At 38.4% G+C, this 25,838-nt stretch overlaps 1 protein-coding gene across 2 annotated transcripts in view; it reads left to right on the top strand.

Annotated features, from left to right (window-relative positions):
- Positions 1–21,094, top strand: part of DTL (denticleless E3 ubiquitin protein ligase homolog) — a 43,313-nt gene extending 22,219 nt beyond the window's left edge. Inside the window, exons 12-16 of one of the 2 annotated variants that reach the window (XM_080824988.1) lie at positions 3,590–3,679; positions 6,360–6,495; positions 15,845–16,677; positions 19,032–19,142; positions 19,276–19,633. In XM_080824988.1, the coding sequence (XP_080681114.1) occupies positions 3,590–3,679; positions 6,360–6,495; positions 15,845–16,677; positions 19,032–19,130 (1,158 nt within the window). In that variant the 3' untranslated portion in view covers positions 19,131–19,142; positions 19,276–19,633. Of the gene's footprint in view, positions 1–3,589; positions 3,680–6,359; positions 6,496–15,844; positions 16,678–19,031 lie in introns of both variants that reach the window. The other variant, XM_080824987.1, reaches the window with a different exon arrangement.
- The last annotated feature ends 4,744 nt before the right edge of the window (positions 21,095–25,838 follow it).

Raw genomic sequence — 25,838 nt, 5'->3', positions numbered from 1 at the left:
TATAAATAAACTCATTTGGCACAGTCATTCTACCGCTGACTGGCGAAACATTGAGCCTGACACTTTAGGAAGTGTAAATGATCTCATGGCAGAAATAAAGATGAGATTTGGTTTCTGCCTGGGCAGAGTAAGGGGACTTTTTGAGGAAAGTTGCTGATCTTTTCTGCATGTTTAAGGATACAGAATGTTTTATTAGATGTGTAGCTTAGAGCCAATTATTTCTAGTATAGAAATAGTTGTAGGAGTTTTAACTTGGGGATTCTTCATGTCTTGAATTAAAGTCTGTATAACAACTAAAATATATAAGAGAGGACAGTTTTCTGTGTTTTGGCCATCTTCAGAATGCATAGGTGTAAAAGTCACTTGGACTTAATAGTTTCTTCTAACTATTTACAAGTAGAGGGGGGTTTTTAAAAAAAGAAATTAGAGGTGCCGGTGTGACTCAATGGGTTAAGCCTCTGCCTTTGGCTCAGGTCATGGTCTCAGGGTCCTGGGATTGAGCCCTGCATGGGGCTCTCTGCTCAGCAGGAAGCCTGCTTCCCCCTCTCTCTCTGCCTGCCTCTCTGCCTACTTGTCATCTCTCTCTCTCTCTTTCAAATAAATAAATAATCTTTTTAAAAAATGAAGTTATGGTAGTGTTTTATCATAATGAAGTGACAATAAATAAAAACTTATTTGAATAAAAATGAAGGATTTAAAAACAAGTTGAGTTTCACTAGGGAAAATTCATCTTCTTTGAAATAGTCAATAAGTATACTATGCCATGCTTGGATAGTCCTCTAAAATTGTGAAAGCTCCTGTAACTACCATTCATACAAACTTGGTGGAGATTAGTACTCATTTCAGCCCACAATATGCCTTTCCCTCCACCCCTTTTTTTTTAATTGAGATAGAATTCACATAATAGAAAATTCATCATTATAGTTATTTTTAAATGTACAGTTGATTTTGAGTAGCCATCACCACTGTCTCATTCCCAGACATTTTCATTACTCCAAAAAGAAACACTACCCTTGAAGAGTCTCTCTTCATTCTTCCCTGCCCTCAGCCCCTGGCAACCACTAACCTATGTTCTGTCTATGGATTTGCCTATTCTGGACATATCCTATAAATGGAATTATACAATATGTGATCTTTTATGTCTGGCTTATTTCAGTGAACATAATGTTTTCCAGATTTGTTGTGTTGTTGCACGTATCAGTACTTCATTCCTTTTTATGGTTGAATATCCATCATATGGATAGACCACATTTTATTTATCCATTTATTAGTTGGTGGACATGTGAATTATTCCACATTTTGGCTTTATAAATAAAGCTACAATGAACATTTGTGTACAGTTTTCTGTTTGAACATATATTTGAACATATATATATGTTTGAACATATATTTCTGTGTGTATACCTAAGAACAGAATTGCTGCATCCTGGGACACCTGGGTGGCTCAGTCGGTTGAGGATCCAACTCTTGATTTTGGCTCAGGTGGTAATCTCAGGGTTGTGGAATTGAGCCCCACATTGGGCTCCTTGCTGGGCAGGGAGTCTGCTTGAGATTCTCTCTCTCTCTCTCCCTATCTTATCCTCCTGACCCCCCACTCACATGCACATGCACTGTCTCAATCTCTCTCCCAAATGAATGAGTAGATCTTTAGAAAAATTGCTGGGTCATAGAATAATTCTGTGTTTAACTTTTAACTTCCCCCTACTTTAAGGCTATACTAAGTGCCTGGCTCAACAAATGCTGACTTTTATTGTCATTATTATTCCTACCTTATTATCAGTTTGTAAAAAGTTTTTCCAAGGGGTCTTTTATTTTTTTCTCTTAGGTCCTATAGATAAATGCAAAAATGTGGATATACCCTGTTGGCGGATGTGATGGTTTTTCTTGAAATTTATTTTAATCCTTTGTATACATGTTTACGTTCCCTTGGGTATTGTAATGCCTAGAAAATTGAAGAAGAGGCAGTATCTTGAAATGACAGGCTAAAGGCCACAAGCAGAGTAAACCAGTGGAGTAGAAGAATGTGTTGCTACCAGGGAGGGTCAGTCAAGAGGACATTAGGATTTTCTCACCCTTTTAATTTGCCGCTAGCAGACCTGCGTGGGCCTTGGGTGAAGAGAAACTTAATAGGCTGGGGCCATCCCAAATGCAGGAGGAAGGAGAATTTCTGTGGCTCCTGAAATACTTAGAGACTATCTTGAAAGTCTTTTCTAAAATATGCTACCTTGTGAGAGAATGAGTTATTGTTCTCTGTGCCATTGTAGGAGGCAGAAAGTGAGATCCTTTTAGATAATACTCAGGAAAAAAGCTTTTTGTGTTAAACTCTAATTAACCCAGCAAGGCAAATTAGACTCTGCTCTTTCTCTTCTTTTGCTTTTTGAATCATTACATGTGCCATTTAACCCAAGAGAGGAGTAGTAATATAATTGAGTTGGGTGACCTTATGAATCAGTGTGTTGACTCTCTTCACTACAATTGAAGGCATCTATTAAGTTTTCTTAGTCATTCTCTGCAAATATTCTTTCCAGAGTCGCCTCCACTTTCTTCATACAGATGAGCAATGATTCAGAGCCTCAGGAAAATGAAAAGAGAATAATGTCTCTTTTTCAAACACGTGCTAATAATAGTTACGTGAGTTTATGTGCCATATTGTGCTGATTAATTCCCATGGCCTCTGAAAGGGATTGACAACTCTTGAATGAGTCAACTGTCAAATGCATCACTAATGGCATATAGTGAGAGGGGAAATCTGATCCTTTGTCACCTGTATACTACTGCACAATATGACCCTTCTTGATTCATTAAGATGTGGCAGTACTTAATTGAAAACTTAAGATTTCTTTAAACAAATTTACCAAAATGAAATTTTAGAGGATTTTTTTTTCCCAAAAAAAAGATACCGAAGTGCCATGTAAAAGTATATGGTTTATACTCCTTCACAATGAAGGGGTATAACTTTAGGGACTTTGGTAAAAATCAATGGGTCTTTGGGTGAAAGACTGTCCCCTTGTTGCCAGAGAACTGGTAGTATGTCCGAGATGCCTTCAGGATTTATTTAATGTAGTGTTCCTGGAAGTAGCTGATTAGAAAAGATCTAAAAATGTCTAGGCTATGTAAAAACAGGACTCCACTTGAAATTCATACTACCTAGCAGCTGAACGCTATCCTTATAGAAAGTTTTCCAGCTAAGGGGTGAGGAAAAATGTCATTCTTGAATTTCAGTCAGAATATATGTAGCTACGTAGTCTTGAATTGAAATGAGACCTGCCTGGTATTTAAGTTGGTATTATTAACTGATTTTGTCTATTTTCGTTCTATTTCCTTAGATTAATGACAGAAATACTTTTATTGCCCACTAGGACTCTTTCCTGAGCTATAACTAGGTATACCTAGAGATCTTTGGTAACAACTCTGTAAGACACAAATATAGAGAGATTTAGGACTCTTTCCTGAGCTATAACTAGGTATACCTAGAGATTTTTGGTAACAACTCTGTAAGACACAAATGTGGAGAGATTCAAAGGCTCTATCTGAGAGACCTAATACTGCTCTGCTGACTTATTTTTTTTCTTTTTTGATGGTGTGATAGGTCTCCACACCCTGGCATCCTCCTACTGTGCTCCAGGGTCACTCTCAAGAGGTCACATCTGTGTGCTGGTGTCCATCCGACTTCACAAAGGTTTGTAAATAAATCTCTGTCATTGGTTTAAAAAATAGATCACAGATCTGTAGATTTTCCCAAGGTTAGTTTGAGAGTTACACAGACTTTTATTTTTAGGGATTGAAAGATCTAGAGGCCATCCAGGATCTATGTCTGCATTAACCATACATATTCTACTTTTCTCTACCAATAGAGAAACTTACACTAAGGAATAAAAATGGATTTTTTTTTTAAATTTAAACTCAGTTAATTAATAATATGTAATATACTATTGGTTTCAGAGGTAGAGATCAGTGACTGACTCATCAGTGTTATATAATACCTGGTGCTCATTACATCACATACCCTCCTTAATGTCCATCACCCAGTTACCTTATCCCCCTCCCCTCCGGCAACCCTCTTGTTTCCTATGATTAAGAGTCCCTTATGATTTGTCTCCCTCTCTGATATCATCTTGTTTTATTTTTTCCTCTCTCCCCCATGACCCTGTTTTGTTTCTTAAGTTCCATGTATAAGTGAGATCGTATGATAATTATCTTTCTGATTGACTTGTTTCTCTTAGCATAATATCCTCTAGTTCCAACCATGTGATTGCAAATGCCGAGATAAGAATGGATTTCTTGATTCCCTAGAGTAATTCCTTTCCTAAACATAGAATTAAGTTTTTAATGTAATTAAATTTCATCTGAAAATCTAAGGTGGAAAACTAGTTTATTAACTTTCTACATACTATCAACATGGTATGTTAAAGGTTGTAACATCTTGACTGTTCTTCTTAGTCAAATTTAGTTTTCACATGCCTAAACAGTGCTTACTATGAAGTTGTAATATGGTAGGTTATCTATGGCTACCCTATATGAGTAACTCCAAGATGTTTTAGACATTTCTCACTTAAAAAATTTTTTGACAATGATACTTAAAGACAAATAAAATACCTGAAATGTAAAAAGGCAAGAAACATGAACTCTGTGTACATGTAGGGATTTCATAAATACTGGCCCAAGTTCCACTCATTCTCCCAGGCACTACTGCCTCTGGTTTTTGGGTTATTTGGGGTTTACAAGAAATATCACTTCTGTGGATATCTCCGCTTTCATTTATGATGTTTTGAGGTTTTGTTCCCATCTGCTTTTATCTTCTGGAAACTTCTTATGGTCTGGTGTATTCATGGCATCCCTGCTAGCTTTCCAGTACTGCTCTGGATTTCTTTTTGTTTCTATATCTGTATAATCATTTCTGTGGTCAGCCCTACAGATTTTTTTTTAACTCATTGCTTTAATCACCAATAATTACATCCCAATGACATTTTTCTTCTGAGATTCCATGTACCTCCCAGTGAAATAGTCTGCTTTTAACATGGAGTTTTGTATCTTTGTAGAACTAAGAGAGTTTTTCAATTACTTAATTATGTTCTCTTTTTTCAACTATCATATATTGCCCTTATCTATATATGCACAGAAAAGACTCATAGGTAGTAACAGGGCTGTTTACCTATACTAATCTAATAACCACTTCTTTAAAAAAATTTTTTTTAAATAACTTTGTTCCTAGCCTAGAGTTAAGAAGGTTAAATATGGTTTTAAAATCTAGCCTTTGAAATTAGAAAAATTTTCAGTTCTAGCTCTGCCACTTAATTGTGGTGACCTTGGGCAAATAAGTTTATTCTTATTTTGTAGATGAGGTTATTGGAGTTCAAGGCTTTTTACATTGTGAGAATTAAACAACATAAAAAATAAATTGTCACACTCATAGTAGGTGCTCTGGAAATAATTCTTGTTAATAGACCATAGAATAACTGGGGATTCCAGGCATTTCTTCTTGAGCAGTTAAATATGTGTGTCTTCTTTTGGCCTCCCAGTAAGGAAAGGAAAAAGTTGCCAGTCTCTTGGGGGCCAAGACTTAAGAGAACGTGTGTTCTTTTTTTTCTCTCTCTTCAGTGACTGAAATAGAGAAATTATATAAACAAATGCTGGGGAACAGCTCTGGTACCAGTGGCCATTTGCCACAAGCTCTTCAAGCTGGACTTTCTCTGCCATAAAAGGCTTGGGACCAAGATCGGGAATGGTCAGATATTTTTAAAGGGGCAAAGGTTATTTTTAACTTCTTTCAGCCTAGTGAACTTGTTGTTTTCCCAGATTGCTCCTTTACCTATCTGAAAAAGAATCGCAAAGAATGGTTTCATTCTACTTGTCCCAGCTTACTATAGTCACGGACTAAGCCTGATCTTGGAAATGATCCCATTACTTTAGCAGTAAGCCAGAACATGTAGAATTCAGAAGAAAGTGGTAGAAATTGAATGTTGGTGGCATATACTGGTTTATCATTTAAGAGAGAAAATAAAAAAGGGTGTCATAATTATATTTCATAATTATATAGAAAGTGATGAAGATAATGACTTGCCCAGGTTTTTGAGAGTAAAATGAAATGAACCTGATTTTATAGTAGGGCTTTAGGTCAGGTAAGATGTGACTGGTAACGAAAGACATACCATCAGAATTATAAAGAAAATAGAGTCCTTTGGAAATTTGGAGTGATTCCTGAAAGCAAGGGATGAAGTATATGATTTTTTAGATCTCATTTTCTATATCCTGTATATCACACAAAATAATTCTCTAGTCATGGGTCCTTAAGATCTACTTTTTATTTTGTTATAAATCATTGGTTGAAACTTCTTAACTTCCTTCCTGATTCTCGTTAGATTGCTACCTGCTCTGATGACAATACACTGAAAATCTGGCGCTTGAATAGAGGCTTAGAGGAGAAGTCAGGAGGAGATAAACTCTCCATAGTGGGTTGGGCCTCTCAGAAGAAAAAACAAGCCAGAGCTGACCTAGGTAAGGATCCCATCTATTTTTCTAAGTTGCTTATGGTTTGATTGGTTTTATTCTACACTGCAGAGTGATAAGCTAAATTTGATCTTCTTTGGTATATTTTTAAAGGAAAGCATCATCTTTCTTCACATTCTTTTCAATAAATATTTTCTGAGCACTACTATGTTTATCATCTACAAGAGGCACTGGAATACGGTGGTGGATTTATTTTCAAAGTATTTATTGAACACCTATGATGTGCTAGGCACTGCTCTGAGGTGCTGGAGATTTAGCAATGAACAAAAGAATCAAAAATCCCAAAGGTGTAAATGAAGCTTACAGATGAGTATGAGAGGCACAAGTAAAATATGTACTATGTCAGGTAACTATAAATACTTATGAAAAAAGGAACACTGGAAAATTAGGTGCCCAGGGAGGCCTCAATGTTTAGATGACGTTTGAGTAAGGGCAGTGAAACAGTGAGCCATGTGAACATTTTGAAGAACATTCTAGGCAGATAAAACAACAAGCACGGAAGCCCTTAAGCAGGAGTAGGCCTGATATATTTTTTGTTCCTCAAGGAGGCTAACGTGGTTAGAGCCCCCATGGCTAGAGCAAGCTAAGGAGAGGGAGGGGAATAGTAGTGGAAAATGAGATTCTTACATGATTTGGACTTTTATTCTGACAGATTAAAAAGCTATTGCAGGGTTTTAAATAGAGGAGTATCATGATCTGACTTTTCCTAACTTGATTATTTTTACTCCTGTGTTGAGAACAAATTATAAAGGGATCAGTGTAAAAGCTGGAAGCTAATTTTGAAGTCCTTTGAAATAATCCAGGAAGCAATGATGGTGACTTGGACAGAGGGGTAGCAAAAGATATGGTAAGAAGTTTTCAAGTTCTGGATATATTGTAAGTATAGTGTGGAATCAGATATGGAATGTAAGGGAGTTACCAAGGATAACTTCAGAGTTTAGGACTTGAGAAGCTGGAAGAATGGAATTACTGTTAACCTAGACAGGAATCACTGCAGAAGAAACAGGTTTGGGAGGGAATAGCTAAAGTTCCATTTGGATATGTTGTTTGATATGATTATGAGACATTCAAATAAAGATGTAGAGAGAGATGGTAGTTAGATGTAGATGTAGAAGAGAGGTAGTTAGATGTTTAATCCCCAGTTTGAGGCTAGAGCTATAAATCTGGGATTCAACATGTAGGTGAAGGAAGCTATAGCTAAGAAAAGAGGATAGATCTGGGTTCTGAGCCTTGGAACACCCCAATGTTTAGACATTGGAGGGGTGAAAGAGCAGGCACAACCAGAAATAGAGAAAAACCAGCAGAGTATTGTATCCTGGAAGCCAAGTAAATAATGGAGGGAGGGATGAATTTGGTCAAATGTTCTTAGAACTCCATGTAAGACAAGGGCTAAAAATTGGCCTTTGGATTTGGCAATATCAGACTTATTCAGTGACTTTTAATGAGAGCAGTTGGCAGAGTGTCAGTGTCTGATGGGTGTTAAGGAGGATCACTGAAGAGAACTTGGAGACTACAAGAATAGAGGGCTCGTCCAAGGAGTTTTCCTAGAAAGGAAAGGAGAGAAATGAAGTGATAGCTGAGGGAAGAAGCAGTGTTGCGATTTGTTTTTGCTTTGTATTAACAGCATTTTGTGTGTGACTGGAAGGATCCTATGGTGGGGTGGTGGGTGGGACTTGATGCAGGGAAATTTGCTGGAGCAATGTTCTCAAGTGTGAGAGGGATGGTACCAAATTTACAAGTAAAAGGGTAGGCCTTTGCCAGGGTATGGAAAGTCATCCATAGTAATTAGAGAAAAGGTGGAAAATATAAATACAGTGAAGTAGGTGGGATGTTCAGAACCTATGGAAGTTGATGGCTTCTCTTAGTGAGATAGGAATCGGGATCTTCAAGTGAAAATAAGGATAGGGAAGGAGGTGGTTGAGATCCAAGGAGAGATAAGAAAGTCTGACATGAGTCATGCAGAGAAAAGAAGAGTAAGGGACTGGGGAGATATGGTTATTGGGCAGTGGGTCAACTGGAGGCTGGTAGCCATGAATTGAAAGTTGAGCAGTCAGCGTGGTTGTGTGTCTGCTGCCCAGGTACAAGTACACTGTAGGTGGGGAGTTTAAGGGATGTGGTTTAAGTCCACGAGCATGAAGTGAGGGGTAGGGGGCAAGGGAGTTGAGGGTAGGTAGGAGAGGATGACTATAATGACTGACTATAGGAATGAAACTGGGTGAGGAGGGAAATGAGGATATAGTGGCACTTGGGGGACAGTATTGAAGTGGGAGGATGAATAAATTGAGGATCCCCAGAGGATGAAGGAATTTTGGGATTGGAATTTGGAATTGCTCAAAAGTGAGCTGGAAAATAGGTGGTGATTGAAATTGAGAAAATGGAGGATTTGCAGGTTGGTAGTAGTAAGGTCAAGAAATAAGGGGCTTGAGTGAGTGAAAGGACAAAGCTATGTAGAAGGAGGCAGAGACTGAGCAAGCAAAGGATTGGAAGGATCATGTATGTGGATTTTGTAATAACCATGAACTGACAGAGGCAGTGTTGAAGAGTGGAACAGTGCACCAAGAGCAGAAGTCTTCCAAGCACTGAGCCAGCCAGAGGGGATTCCGATGCTATCAATAGATATATAGTAATAAGCTTGAAATTCAAGCTTAAGGATTGATTTTACATTAGCCATCAAGGCCTAAGGTAATGGGGAGCTGAAGGTGAGACCGAATATATACTCATTTTTCTAACAACTTACTTACTTAGTCTCTTACAAGTTGTTATAAGCAGAACTGGACTCCAGAGGGGTCTTTTATTCTGAGTCTACTTCAGTAAAACCTTTGATGCTTTTATTTTTGGTTTTGGGTTTTTTCTCTCTTTTAAAAAAATGTTTTTTTATTTGTATCATAGTTTAACAGGTCAACTAGTCCTACAGCAGTGAATAAGATAAAAAACAGCCCTGCCCCACAGTTCCCCTTTTTCCAGGGGTAGCCACTGTCAAATGTTTTAGCTGATTCTTTGAAATGTACATCTCTAAATAATATTTGTGCATTTCTGTTTCTTTGGGGGTTTGTTTTGGTGCAGTTTTCAACGTTATCTGTTGACTTCTTACCATGGGAGAGGAGGGTTTAGCTCTCTGTATCTCCACCACTCCAAATCCCTGCACGCTCCCCATTCCCCCGTCTTCCAATACAAGATCATAATTTTGGTTTGATCAAGAGTTAGTATTTTTTTTTTTCTATTCAGAATGGAGTTACATGGTAAACTGCTGTTACTTTTTATTTCCTATACTTTTCTTCCCCCTTGAGGCTTTTATTAGAGCCTTGTCAAGATATATTCATATATCACAAGTCCACCCATTTAGAGTACAGAGTGCAGTGGTCTTTAGGATATTCAGAGTGAGGCAGTCATCAACACAATCTCATTCTAGAGTTTTTTCAGCATCCAAAATGAAGATTCCAATGTCCTTCTATCCTTACTAGCTCTTACTGTTTGTCTTAAGTATAGCCCTCCTAGTAAATGTGAAGTGGTATCCCATTGTGGTTTAGATTTTAATTCCCCTCATGGTTAATGACATAGAGCATTTTCTCATGTGCCTATTTGCCATTTGTGTATTTTCTTTGGAAGAATGCTTCTGCACTCTTTGCCCACGTTTTAATTGGGCTATTTGTCTTTTTAATGTTGAGTTAAAAGTGTTCTTTATATACTCTGGATATAAGTCCCTTGTCATACAATGATTTGAAAATATTTTATCTTATCCTATAGGTTGCCTTTTTATTTGCGTAATGGTGGTTTTTTGACAAATTTTTTTCTAATTTTGACGAAATCTAATTTATCTGTCTTTTCCTTTGTCATTTGTGCTTTTGATGTTATATCTAAGAAACCATTGCTTAACTTAAGGTCACAAAGATTTACTCCTATATTTTATTCTACGAGTTTTTTAGTTCTAAGGCCCTCTGGTCCATTGTGTTATTTATTTTTGTGCATGATATGAGGTAAGGATCAAAATTCACTCTTATACATGGATATCCTGGTTTCTTGGTATCATTTTTTAAAAGAGACTATTCTTTACCCCACAAATTGTTTTCACACCTTTGCCAAAACTTAGTTGACCATAAATGTAAGGGTTTATTTCTAGATTCTCATTTCTGTTCCATTGATGTATATGTCTGTCCTTTTGCTGATACCACATTGTCTTGATTACTGTAGCTTTGTAGCAGGTTTGGAAATCGGAAAGGCTGAGTCCCCCAGTTTTCTTCATTTTCAAGGTTATTTTGGCTATTCTTGTCCTCTTATAGTTCTATACACATTTTAGAACCAGCTTGTCAATTTCTGCAAAATAGTCCTCTAGGATTTTGATACGGATTGCATCAGATCTATAGATCAGCTTGGGGAATATTGCCACCTTATTAATGATAATGTTAAGTCTTGTGATCCATGAACATGGATGTCTATTTGCTGCCTTGTCTTTATATTTACTTATCTCTCCCTAATTTTGGGAAATGAAAAAGAGAAGAATCATATGAGGAAGCAGCCATCAGTGTTTCCACCACTCAGAATTTTGACACTTTAAGTTACTTTTTGAGATTTTTCCTCCTTTTCCACAGAGAGATTCTTATTAACGGAATCATTGTTTGTACTGTAAATTCATTTGGATTTCTTGAGGTTGCTTTCCCTGAACTTATGTCCTAAGCACTTTCTATGTTATCTTATAGCAAAATATTTAAAATAGTCCACTGAGTAAATGTTCTATAGTTTAGCTACTCTCTCGTAGTTGGATATTATGTTTCCAATATTTTGTGAAAATTGTTTTCTGAATTAAGGGTTCCCCCATCCCATTAAAATAGATTCTCAGGGGTGGCATTTCTGTGTTAATTGCAGTAACCATTTTAAGAATATTAATGAAAAGTGAGTTGCTTAACTAAGTATTTTTAGTGTGTCATTAATTATTTAGTTTTGGAAGCCAAGTCACAAAAGAAGTTACACATGTTGATCCAAATTTGGACCAAAATAATAGCAACAACAACATTTAGCTATTATTGAGTATTAGCACAATCATTCTAGGGACCCACATGGATTATCTTATTTAGTTTGCCAAACAACCAAAACTGAAGCTCAAGGAAGTTGGACTTGCCTAAGGTCGCACAGCCGTCAAGTTGTAGTAGAACCAGAGTTTAAACACTTGCAGTCTGGGTTTAGAGCCCATGCTTAGAAGCACTCTGCCTTACTGCCTCCTTTAGGACTCAACATAGGAAAGCAAAGATCGAGTTAAGACCCGAGCAAGGGGGGCACTTGGCGGCTCAGTTGGTCAGGCATCTGCATTTGGCTCAGGTCATGATCCCAGGGTGCTGGAATTGAGCCCCATGTTGGGCTCCCTGCTCAGCGAGGAGCCTGCTTCCCCCTCTCCCTCTGCCGCTCCCCCTGCTTGTGTGCTCTCTCTCTCTCTCTAATAAGTAAATATTAAAAAAAGGAAAGAAAGAAAAAAAACCTGACCAAGAGTTATCCCCAGATTTCTCTATTTCTGGATGCTGCTAGAGTTCTCTTGAAGAGCTCTATAGAGCAGCAACCCCACGTGAGAGCCAAAGGCTGGTACATTGGCTATTCATCCCTGTAACCCAGCTTCCAGCAGCAGATAGGCTGCCGCTAATCACACTTCCATTTTGAAAATTATGGTCCTCTGCTTTCCTGACTCTAACTGCCACCCCAAACCTTCACTGCTGTCCTAGGCTTCATATCTTCTCCTCTGGCCCTTTTAGCACACCAGCCAAAAGGCTTTAAACCGAAGGCACTACTTTTCCCTCTGCCCTACTTTTCCCAGCCAGCACCTGCTCTGTCATTTACTATTGTTTCACTGTTTCAACCAGCAATCTCAGCACTGTCAAGGTGAAGGGTTCTCAGCCCCAGCTGTGCATCGTAACCAGTGGTGGAGCTTTTTAAAAGTTTGTGTATCCCCAGAGATTGTTCAGTAGGTCTGGGATGGGGACCAAGTACCTGTATTTTTCTAAAGCTCCAAGTAATTCTTGTATGTAGTCAGGATTGAGAACCTCTGGTCTAGGCGTTATTGAGTGACAAAGATGATTGTCCTTATCGTAAAGAGAAGGAAATCTTACCTGTTCTATCTCATGTGCTTGCTATAGTCTCACCAGTCAGCAGAATACTTAGAGTCTGTTTTTTGATGCCTGGTACCTCACCATCATCTGTCTCAGAAGTAATGGCATTTAATAAAAATTGTTTAATGATTCCTTGCTGGGTGCTATAGGGATACTAGACTTAAAAAAATGAGTAAATCATCATCACCTGCCCCTAGGTGCTCACAGTCTAGTCCAGGAGGCAGATACAAAAGCTTTGGCACATTATTAACACCGCTCCTAGCTACATAAACAAAAGGAACCTACTTACTGTGGGAGAGGAGGAAAGAAGTTTGTGAATTCTTCACAATGAAAGAAGTTTGTGAATTGTGTAACAATGAAATTACCGATGTCATCAGAGCTTGAAACATGAGAATTTTTGCCTGGCCAAGAAGGGGCAGGCTTGGCAAGAAAGCCACATGAACAAAGACAAAGATGTGAGAGGGCGAAGCTTATTCAGGAAGCAGTGAGTAGTCTCCTGCAACAAGATCCCAGAGTAGCAGAGTACATGATATGACTGAAAAGGTGGGGTGAGGCCAGATGGCAACCTTTTACACAGAAAGGAGCTGCAAAGTGGCTGATTATTAGTAAGCTCTCCTCTAATTCCTCAAAGGAACTGACTTTCAGGAAGCTTTTAGGATAGTAGTACAGTTTATGCTACCAGGTCGTCAGATCTCGTGCAGTGCTTAGGGTCAGCGGAGAGTCAGTAGATGATGTGCTAGATGGGCATGTCGTGTTAAATCGATGCGCCAATATAGTGATGTACCGAATAGCTGTTAAAAAGAATGCAGTGCATCTAATGTACGTGAGGAGATACAGAGAAAAAGATAACACTTTGAAGAGAAAAGGGCAAATAGCAGAATGTGTGTGTAATAATCCATTATGTATAATAATTATGTGTGTAATAATCCATTGTTGGGTTTTTAAGATATGATATACCTTTGTGTGTACTAACAGGCATATAGAAAATTGTGGGTTGCACAAGAACATGAGTAAAATGAGAAGATTAAAAAGAGGACTTTTGACTTTTCACCTTATTCCCTTCTGTTAACTATTTGGTTGTGTGTTTGGTTTTGTTTTTTTACCATGAACTTTTATTATCTAAATAATCTAATTACTGTTTTTTTTTTAAAGATTTAAATTTGTCCTAGAGTTTTGTTAACCTTCCAAGTTAATAAAATCTTCTCTTTGAACCCCCATTGTCCAATCCTTCCTTCATTCTAACATCCTAAAGAAAGAGAAATGCCCTAGTTTTCCACCACATCAGATACCCCGCTGACCTTCAGTAAATACTTCTGATGTCTACTGCTCGAGTATCAGAAACTTAGGTATCTGTGTGGCCCAACCCCAGCTGCCCCGGCCCAGCTTTTCCTTCTCCTCTAATCCTGTCTTAGAACCTGCATGTTGTAAAACCCATACTATTTTAGGACTTTCTGCTTTAACCATATCCTTCAGCCCACTTTAATAGAACTAATGACTATAGGGGCTGTGCGGTGACTGTTGACCTGCTCTGAGGAGTGAAAAAAAGAAAAGTTTCTGTCCTCCTGAAGTAATAGCTAATCAAGCTTTAGAACATGAGTATGAGAACCATGACCAGATGCTTTAGGGACCGATCCTGTTGCTAACTTCCCTTATATATTGTGTTACAACAAAAATGGGGTTTCCCTTGGGGTGCCTGGGTGGCTCAGTGGGTTAAAGCCTCTGCCTTTGGCTCAGGTCATGATCCCAGCATCCTGGGATCGAGCCCCACATCGGGCTCTCTGCTCCTTGGGGAGCCTGCTTCCTCCTCTCTCTGTGCCTGCCTCTCTGTCTACTTGTGATCTCTTTGTCAAATAAATAAAATCTTTAAAAAAAAGGAGGGAGTTTCCAGGAATGATTTATTGAAGGAATGGTATCACTTTGGCCATTTCTAAAAATATGGTTGATGGGAAAACTTCAGGTAAAAGTCAGTTTGTAGAATTTCTCTATCTCAAGGCAAAACTGCTTTATTAGTAAAAAGCACAGGGTAGAACATACAGGATAACTAAATGCCTGAAATTAATGCTTGTAAATCTGTATTCTAACTAAGAGAGAGATTATATTTTTATGTCAGCTCATCCTGAATTCAATTGCATATGAATGCAATTCGGTAAACTGAATTAAATATCAGAGTTATAATTCAAAGAGTTTGTGACTTAGAAAATAAACTGATGGACTTTCCTTGTTATTGGAGATAGGAACACTATTTCAGCAATCTAAAAAGCTCAGAAGGAAAGTAAGAAAATACAGAGTTGTCTGTGGTGGAGCTTCTTCCCCTTGGGAAGAAGCATGAAGTTTTTAAAGAATTTACCTAAAGTACTTGCTGTTGCTTGTAAACAAGAGACAGCTCAAAGAGAAGAGTTCTATCACTGTTTGATTTGCTTTACTAAGAGAAAGCATTTAGCTTCTGAAATGTACTTTGGCATTCTTTGGCTTGTGGAAAGTAGCCATTCATAAGTTAAGATGGAAAACCAAGTGAGGCCTAATAACCTCAATGAGAAATTGTTGGGATTGTTTTTTTGTGGAGATTAAAATCTTTCCCTTTAACAGATAGGGAAACTGAAGTAGAGGAGGTAAAAGGTTAGGTTCAAGTCCACAGTAAATGAATGTGCCAAATTTTAGACCAGTACTTCTGTTTGGGAGCCATTGTGCAATGCCTCTTTGCCTAGCGTGGCTCAAAAGTATATACAGGAATCCTAATGGCAACTTTACTTATGAAAACAAAATATCATTAACAACCTGAATGTCTTACTGTTACCTTAGAATACTTGAAGCTATTAAAAATGATAATATGAATTTATATTAATGTGAAAAATATTCATGGTATGCTAAGTAGAAGGTTAGTATATACATTACATACAAATAGTATATACGTTATAGTCTTGTTTTCGTATAGAAAAAATTTGACATGTATAATGTATATATCACACACACAAGTATAGAAAAAATGTTAAAAGTGGTTTACCTGGATTCATTTAAATTTTTAATTTTTCTATATTTTCTAGATTTTCTGTTCTACAGCAGTGGGAGGAGGGCAGTTAGGAAAGGGGAAGGAAAATGTTGCAAGAGTATGATCAGAATCCAATGATTTATATAACCTACTCACTTGGAAACCCATTCCTATGTGAGTAAGTTAGTTATAATTTTCCTTGATGAGAATTCAGGAATTTTCTGACTTTCACTTCTGATTTTTGTGACTCTTTTTTTTTCAGTGACAGTGACAAGTAGCCAGAATACTCCTGCCAAAGCGCCCAGAGTAAAGAGCAGTCCATCCATTTCTTCCCCATCATCAGCAGCTTGTGCTCCAAGCTGTGCAGGAGACCTCCCTCTTCCTTCAAATACTCCTACATTCTCTATTAAAACCCCTCCTGCCAAAGCCCGGTCTCCTATCAGCAGAAGAGGCTCTGTCTCCTCCGTCTCTCCGAAGCCACCCTCATCTTTCAAGATGTCCATTAGAAACTGGATGACCCGAACACCATCCTCATCACCACCCATCACTCCACCTGCTTCTGAGACCAAGATCACATCTCCAAGAAAAGCCCTCATTCCTGTGAGTCTGAAATCATCCCAAGCAGTGGCTTGCTCCGAGTCTAGAAATCGAGTAAAGAGGAGGCTAGACTCAAGTTGTCTGGAGAGTGTGAAACAAAAGTGTGTAAAGAGTTGCAACTGTGTGACTGAGCTTGATGACCCAGTTGAAAAGCTTCACTTGGATCTCTGTTGCCTTGCTGGTAACCAGGAAGACCTTGGTAAGGACTCTCTAGGTCCCGCCAAACCAAGCAAGATTGAAGGAGCTGGTATGAGTATCTCAGAGCCTCCTTCTCCCGCCAGTCCTTATGCTTCCGAAAGCTGCGGAACACTACCTCTTCCTTTGGGATCTTGTGGAGAAGGGTCTGAGGTGGTAGGCAAAGAGAATAGCTCCCCAGAGAATAAAAACTGGTTATTGGCCATGGCAGCCAAACGGAAGGCTGAAAATTCATCTCCGCGAAGTCCATCCTCCCAGACCCCCAATTCCAGGAGACAGAGCGGAAAGACTTCTCCAGGCCCGGTAAGTTGGCAGTGGTGGGAAGATGCATTTCCTGACTTGAAAGGGGCCAGTGAGAAGATACATTCCCTAACTTCTTTCTGAAAGGTCAGACACAAATCCCTTCTCAGAAGTCAGGATGCTTTCTTTTTTCTTTTCTTTTCTTTTCTTTTTTTTTTTTTTTTTTTCTTCAGTAAATCTATTTATACCTAGGGTTGCCAGATTTAGCACATAGAAATTTGAGACAAATATTGCGTGGGACATATTTATACTAAAAATTCCTTATACTAAAAAGTTATTTGAAATTCAAATGTAACTGGGTGTTGCTGTATTTTATTGTCTAGCAACCCTATTCACTCCCATCAAAATGCCTTCTGTCCAAGTCCAGGGGTGCCTGAGTGGCTCGTCCCATTAAGCTTCTGACTCTTGATTGCAGGGCAGGTCGTGATCTCCAGGTTGTGAGATCCAGCCCTCTTGGCTGCCAGCTGAGCAGGGAGTCCTCCCTCCCCTGCCCCTTCCCCCATCCCCACTCACCCTGCACTTGAGGGTGCGTACTCTCACTCTCTCTCCCTCTCTTTCAAATAAATTAATTAATTTAAAAAAAAAAAAAAAAACTTTTGTCAAGGTCTATAGCCCTTAGCCCTGTTCCTTGACTCTTCAAAGCCTTCATCATCCTCTAGCATATCAATTCCAAGATATCTTCCCTCTTCATTGTTTGATATTATTCCCTCCCCACCCCACTCCAGCCCCTGGCCACCACTTTTTATGGATTCCCTTCCTTTTTATAGATAAAGCTGACATTTGTGGGCAAGCTGCCAAAGTCCATAAATAGATTTCCAGTTCGTAATTACAGTTTATGATTATTTAAAATACAGTGAAACTTAGACACTTAGAAAGCAATTTCAGTGTAGAATCCTTCTAGGTTTTTATGATTTTCTCCAATCTTTTTTACAGTCATCTTGCTCACACCAGTATTTTTGGCAATTCACCTCTATCTATACTTTTAAAACATTCACCTTAGTTTCACTTACCTTTTTAGGACTCATTTCATTGACTGGCATAAATTTAAGTTAAACAATTTCAAAAACATGTACTGCTGGCAGAAAACTTGGGAAGCAAGTGACTCATTATTAATGGTGGTGGGGGAAGTAGCTATGAGCATTGGGTGAGTATGGGCACCAGTCAAAAAAACTAAAAATCTTTAGGTAATCAGTTTGCAAGTTAAGGTAAGGTGGGTTAAGGGAGGTTCTGCTGTGCTTCATAGTAGCTCTTGCTCTGTGTTAAGGAGAAGATGGTAGAATGATTAAAATCCACTCCAAGAATCTAAAAGGCAAAGGCAAGATATCCTCAGGCCAGTTCTAGTTTAATAAGTGTTCATATCCCCCTCCTACTGTCATGAAGCCTATCCCATAATTAGAGGAAAAATAAGCCAGAAATATTTTAAAGATTACTTCAAACACAAGCTCCAACCAAGAACTTGCTACAGAACATGAAAAAAAAAATAGCTATAAGGAGTCTTTCCTTTATTCTTTCAAAATTATCACTATACCTGTTTTTTACCCCTAATCAAATTTCTTATTTTTTTCCAGAGGAACTGTTCTCAGCTGTGTGTTAGCAGAAAAATAATTTCAGTGAAAAATTGTTTTCACTAATGTGTTAATTTTAAAGGCTTTCAAAAATAGTGTGCTGGTCCCATACATTTCTGGTTTTATAATTTCAGTCTTTGAAGCTAACGTTTCTTTAAAAGAATTTTCTGCTTTATGTGCATGATGATAATGTAGATTTCTTCAGAAGAGAGTAGCAGCTGCCATTTGAATCACTATCCCATTTGTAAATTTGGTAGGATGATTTACTCATTTATTTCAAGGAGAAGGGTTATTATAACCTTTGGTTCCTACTAGAAGGTTTAACTGGTGATTATTTTCCATTCACATGAAAAATTTGTCCCTTCCATCCTTGTGTACTACCTATTCAGTTTTTATTAAATTCAGTACAAATCAGCCAGAAGACACATTGCCATCAAAATATTTGGGACAGAGGGGCGCCTGGGTGGCTCAATGGGTTAAAGCCTCTGCCTTCAGCCCAGGTCATGATCCCAGGGTTCTGGGATCGAGCTCCGCATCAGGCTCTCCGCTCAGCGGGGAGCCTGCTTCCTCCTCTCTCTCTGCCTGCCTCTCTGCCTACTTGTGATCTCTGTCTGTCAAATAAATAAATAAATAAAAGCTTTAAAAAAAAAAATTGGGGACTGAAAGCTCACTGACTAAATAATCAAATTTCTAGACATTGTAATTTAAAATACCTTTTAGTGATAACTTGTTCAAGTTAACAGCTGAGCATTATCTTAGAAAATCTCTGAAATCTAAACTTTCTTTTTCTAGGTCACTATTACTCCCAGCTCCATGAGGAAAATCTGTACATACTTCCATAGAAAATCCCAAGACGACTACTGCAGTCCCGAACAGTCAACAGAATTATAGATTCTAATCTGAGTGAGTTAACTGAACTTTGGCCCATTAAAACAAGACAAAAAATACAACAGAATGATTCTATAACTCTAATCTTTTTAAGAAAGCTACCTTTCTTTTTGTTTTTTTGGTTTTTTAATTTTTTTTTAATTTTCAGAGAAAATCCTTTCAACTCTGAAGTTTACCTGCTCTGGTTCTACTACCATAGCTTACATGCAGCTTCCTTGGGATGAATGCTGTGTTTAATTCCATAAAGTAAGTTTATCGCTCTGTAACTTTTTGAATGAGTAGTCTTCACTTTTTAAATTATGCCTCTTCTCTACAATAATGACATCCCAGTTCATAGAGGCAGAAAGCAAGACTTGTCTCTTATTACTCTGAGACTGTGGGTGCACAGTGGAAAGTATCTGCGGGTCACAGCAGGAGGCCTGTCTGTGAAGGCCGGTTGCTGAAGAAGTCTTCTGCTGGGGACCTCTGGTTCTGTGCTGCCTCAAATATAGTTTCATTTAAAATTTATATAATCTTTTCACTACACTTTTGGGAGTTTTTTGTTTTTTTTTAGTATGTGTAAAAATGTGATATTCAGATAAGTGCATTTATCTTGATTCAGTGTTCAGTGTTAAAATACAGTCTCTTAAGTTAAAATCATCTTTATTTTAAGAGCAGTGAAAACTATCAACTCTTTGGAGAAACTAGGAGAATAACACTAGAAACTTTACTTGTCTTTTTCCCCCAAATATAATCTCTCACATGAGACTTAAGGTCCTTCTATTTTTACTAAGCAATTTACTATGATATCAACTCAACATCATGTTCTATAAGAGGTTACAATTTTTGCCATTTACTAGACAAAGATATTTATAAAATCAATAGTCATACATTAAAGTTGGGGTTTGAATTCAACTTGAATTCAGTTCTCTAGGGGCTGCAACTTTTTAAAAATGTAAGTCATTGAATTTAAGAAAAAGTTATAATTTCTTACTGATATTTTAATAAAAGAACATAGCTCCAAACTGAAAATCCAGAACCTAAAAAATAATTCTTGGCTTTAGCTTCATTTTTTGGATTTTCTTCATATACATAAAAAATAGTAACCTTCTAGTATAGCCCTGAGCTGAAAAGTCATGGAAATTTCTCTAAATATATAATATAGAAGGTGTTTAGATTGATTCTAAGTTAGTAATGTGCAAAATATTTTGAACATCTTCCCTTTAGTCAGCAGTTAAATATCAATCATCTTGAAATGAACTGTTGTTTTCTACTTTTCCCCTTTATAACCTGAGACACAAGCTCCGTGTACCCTCTTTGTACTACGTTCTTGGAAGGGAATCCCCTAACAATCATGAAACTTGATTCATTTTATCCATATCCCTAAGAAATATGTAGATTTTATTCATATTTTTGTCATAATTTAAAAATCTGTTCTTAATGACAAATTTTAATTCCTTTGATTCCTGTAAGTTAAGCTTGTACCAACCAGAAGTACGTATGTGAATTAAACATGGATTCTCCTTGGTTTTATGCGAGGAGTGAAATAAAGAGAAGCCACAGAATTGCTGTTTTTGAAACAAAGCACTCCACAGCATTAACTGAATATTTAGAAACTCTGCTTATAATTGGTGTTTGATTTTTTAATGTTAGGCTGTGGAAAGGAGTTATTTATGACCATATCTGCTAATAATGCTACCTATCTCTTGCTTTGAAAGCCAGTGGGGTGGGGTGGGGAAAAGCTAAAGTAGATATTATATTCTTTGTATCCTTGAACATCTGCTAACAGCTCTACTGAGCAAAATTGGGGTAAATGTGGCTGACAGAAACTGTGCTGAGAGTCTACTGGCTGTAACATGTCCCACTTGGAAAACTAGTACTTCAAATGGGTGCCAAAGGTCAAATGTAATGAGATAATAATTATTCCTGCCTCTGTCAGTGTCAGACTTTGAGCTGATCCTGAATAATAAAGCCTTTTACCTTATCTGATATCCTTTTCTGAGCTTTTTGCATTAACCTAGAAGCAGTCTACACAAAAGAACTATAGTAGTAATCAAGAATCCTTTCTACTTCTTCATTGAGTAAAATTGTTTATTCCCAAGGATCTGATCTAGTTCAAGCTGAAAGAGGTTTTAATAAAATACGTCTTGCTTGGTCGGACCTTGAGTGTTTAAGATGGCTTGGATTACTTGATGAAGTAGGGTGGAGTGATGTAGTTCTTTTTCTAAACAAGTATTTCCAGCCCAAGCTTTTCCATTTGAATACACTCCAAGCATTATTGCTACAGTGCTGTATTAGAGTTTCCTTTGGCTGTTTCAACACAGGCCCTTAATTTACTTTTGTGAGGGTTGACTAATTAGTCCTTTAAAATGTTTGCTTTAATCTGGGCTGCACATTTAACTGATGATAAATCAAGACCATCTGTAGCTACCCCTGCTGGATTGGCAGAGGGCGAGTTCAGTTCACCACCCCATCTCCAGCCCCAATAGCTTAAAACTTCACTAAGACTTTTGGAACACCCTGTATAGGAATCATTTTTTAAATCCTCAGCTGTGCAATATGGATGCCTGGAGATAACTTTTTAAAAGTTTGTGTGTGTATGTTGCTCTATCCCCCAGCTTGGAATAGCCTATGATCATGATCTTGTATAGGTCACATATCAGGGCAACATGTGCTTTTTGAGAGCCTATCACAGCAGACAAACTGCCGCTCTTGGGTCTGTTTCTCTGCTTTTCTTAGTCCCAAGAGGGTCTGGACTTCCTTTCACACTGCTCTTAAAGCAAAGGCCAAGGAGTCTCATAGAATCAGTTCCACAACTAGGTAGCACGCACATTTTACAGATGTGCATCAGAAGAGAGACGAGGTGAGAATGTCATGCTGGGGAAACTGAGTTGTTGTCCTCCTTAAGGCGGTTAAAGGGCTGAATGTGGGCCCAGTGAGCTCTTGCTCATCAAGTCTCACTACTTCTCAACAGGTCTTCATAGGAGATTCTTTGGCTGCCCCAGGTTTGGATCAAGCCACATCATGAAATAACCAGTCTTTAAATTCTTGGGAATTATGGAAAACCCTGCTTTATGCATTAGCTCTTTAGGTACTGGTTGAAAGTTATAGGGAGGCCAGACACAACAATACGTTGGACATGAGGTGAGTCTAATGCTTCATTAGATCCGATGCTAGGAATACAGGCCCAGCTTGTGATAAGGGATCCATTTCATTGTCTAAAGTGGTAGAAAAACCTGTTTTATTTCTGAGCTATGTTTGAATGCCTGCTAAAAACCACGAGGGTCGTTAGGGAATGATGTAGCGGAAAGTCAACCTTTTCAAAAAATCACCTGAGCGGGGCACCTGGGTGGCTCAGTGGGTTAAAGCCTCTGCCTTCGGCTCAGGTCATGATCCCAGGGTCCTGGGATCGAGCCCCGCATCGGGCTCTCTGCTCGGTGGGGAGCCTGCTTCCTCCCTTCTCTCTCTGCCTGCCTTTCTGCCTGCTTGGGATCTCTGTCTGTCAAATAAATAAATAAAATAAAATAAAAAAAAGAATTTAAAAAAAAAAAAAATCACCTGAGCAGGGGCACCTGGGTGGCTCAGTAGGTAAAGCCTCTGCCTTCGGCTCGGGTCACGGTCTCAGGGTCCTGGGATCGAGCCCCATGTCAGGCTTCCTGCTCAGCAGGGAGCCTGCTTTCCCCTCTCTCTCTGCCCACTGCTCTGCCTACTTGTGATCTCTCTGTCAAATAAAAAAATCTTAAAAAAAAAAAAATCACCAGAGCATATTAAGTAGCTGGTTCAGATCAGTAGGCTTACAGCAAGTGCATAGTACACAAATAAGAAGTATTATATTATTAAAGAGTAGGCTTGTTCCATCCCCAAAGCTTATCCCTCTATTTCCCAGCTAAGCCAAGAAAGAGGATTTCAAGGATATATAACCAGGTTTTTTATTTTGAATTTCAAAAGTTTAGTATTCCATTTATACTTCATTTCTCCTCAATTTCCTTAACTTGCCACATGCCCCTTCCTGTTTTGACATTCCAAATAATTTGTATTCAAGCCATTTTGTGGACTATGAATACCACATTTCAAAATGCCTTTGATTGGAAGGCTTTCAATTCAGTCACCATTTTATTCATCACCTGGGTGCCAAGCCCTGTGTGAGGCACCTGGTCTGCTGAGTTCTTCTCTTTAGTTTTTGTTGTCAAAGGAGTCACTTTATCTATGGTGCTTTGATGGGTAAAGTCAGCATTTGAAAGAAATAGGCAAAGATCAGATTTTCAAGTCCTTTGAGAGATGTTGTTTGCGAGCAGCTATTAATGTAGCAAAAGTGCTATCTAGATGCAATGCAGACTCTTCCTTCCAGGAACTTCGTTCAACAGCTGCTTAGAGCTCCGGAACTTTTCAAAGTAAAATGACTTTCTCATGCATGTTTTTATTATCTTCTTTACAATATTATGAATAATAGTTAAAAGCATGATCTTTATACCCAAACTGCCTAGCTTTGAATCCAAGCCCTAGCTGTGTGACCCTGGGCAAGTTCCTTAACCTCTCTGAGAATCAGTTTTCTCATTCATAAAATGGGATTGTGTGGTTATTGCATGACTATAGCTCTTAGGACAGTGCCTAGCACACACTAGCTACATTTAATGAACAATTACTGTTAGCTATTAGTCTCAAGATAGGGAAAGAAGGGATTCTATCATTATTTGATAAGTAGGCATAAAGGTTTAACTTTTCAGTTCTAACTCATTCTTGTTCATTCACTCACTCCTGTTCACTCATCCCGTTCCACTAGAGCCATGGTCCTCAAAGGTATGGGAACTAAGTAAGAATCACCTGGGAAGCTTTTTTTTTTTTTCCTCTCGATGTTGTCTGAGCCTCCCAGTCCTAGCACTTTTCAAAAGGAGCAAGTAGACCTTCAGAAAAACAAAATGAAAACAAAAATAACTCCAGTTCCGCAGGTGCTTGAGATTCATGATTCTTACCTACCAAGCACACATTAAAATTACAGAGGTTATTTCATATGTGGTCTCAGCCAGTATTCAGAGAGGTTATAATTTGCAAATCTGTATCCTGGACACCAAAGCAAGCCAAAGCATTGGCTTACACAGAGCCCACCCTCCCATTTCCTGACTGCTGTCCCAGCTCGGCTACATTGTTTAACATGGGTTCACCTTTGGGGAGGAAGCTGCAGCTGGCTGGCCTTCAGGGCCAACTCTTGATCACTTGTTAGGCTATTGTGTTCCGTGGCCAGTGAGTAAGCACATGAGATGAAGTGCAGAGCAGGCCATGTTGCTCTTTTAGTAACTGATTTTGTAGGATGCAAGATTCACACATTTGGTTGAGGAGTAATGTGTAGACCCAAGATTCTTTTTTCTCACTTAATGAGATTCTTCCCTGGGCTTCTTTTTGATGCCACTATTACCTGTTGTCAGTGTCCCATCAGTGCCAAAATACCAGCCATGGAGCTTTCTTTGACACTGTGGCAGACAAACACAACACTGGGAATTCACTCAGCATCTGAGCACCAAATTATGCTGCCGCTACTACTGTTCAGGATCCTGGTTTCCAAATTTATAGGAATTTACAGAATGTGGCGTTCTCTTATTAGAAGCTGGCATCTGCACCTCTGCAAACAGATAATCCCACCATGCTCAGCCCCCTGCCTGGGCTGGTGCCAAAACTATCAATTCAAAGGAAGATGTTAAGGGCGGCTTTTTGTTTTCCTGTTACCAGCCTACTCATTTCTCAAGTCATAGTGTAAAAGTAAAATAATTATACAAATCAGCCCTTCCCCCAGCAATATACTACCAGATAATAAATGTTACTGAAAAGTAAACTATAAATAAACCATCTGGCCTTGCTATGTTGACATGAAGTTAGCAAGTACTGTCACACCACATCATTCAATAATCATTCAGAACCATCCTTCCCCTTTTTCTCTTCCACCTTTTTTTCCATAACCTACCATGCACTCAAAATCTTCCAAGAATTTTCAATAAGAAGCATAATAGAGTTTATTATGTGTAACTGTGAAATAAACAGTTGTACGGGAACAGAAAGAATTAAAATTAAATTCCAGGAAGCATTTTTGTCTCTGTAATGGATCATTATTTGGCCCACCAGTTAATGTCAAGCTGGAAATGCTGCTTCCTCAAAAGCCTTATTGAATTTAGATAGCTTTATGTAGGACTAAGAGACTCAGAGTCCAAAAATCAGTATTTTCACAAGGGTTGACTAGCAAACAATTTGAAGTGAACATTAATAACTTCAGGGTAGGGGTAGGAAGGAGGGTGGTTATGCTAAACATTTCTCAGCTCCCTAATTAGGCAATTAGGTATTGGCCTTGAAGTGCTGAACCTATAATTAAGTTTCTAGCTGTGGAAAACTATATCCTAAAACCAGGATATGTAAGCAGCAAAGTCTAGAATTATACATGGAGAGTCAGGAGGATAAGGAAAATTAGATTGTGGTTTTTTGATGATTAGGAACGCTTTCTGTTACAGCCAACTTTCCTGCACAATAAATTTCAAAAAGAGAGGACGCCATTTAGAGCAGCTTGTTAATTTGAGCTATTCTATAGTGTCCTCTTGCTTTCTTGTTTGACAGTATTTCTAGTCCCATTCACTTTCTCCTTTTTCATGTTATGTTGCCCACTGAACTCAGTTGAATGGTAATTAAAGCCAGTTGTGGATTTGATTCCCAAATAGGCCAATTCACTTCACTCCATTCTGTGGCCCTTGGCAG

This window comes from Martes martes, assembly GCF_963455335.1.
Source record: "Martes martes genome assembly, chromosome: 15".
In the NCBI taxonomy this organism is placed as follows: domain Eukaryota; kingdom Metazoa; phylum Chordata; class Mammalia; order Carnivora; family Mustelidae; genus Martes; species Martes martes.
Note: the sequence above shows the minus strand (reverse complement) of the source record. Positions and strands in the feature narration are given on the sequence as shown.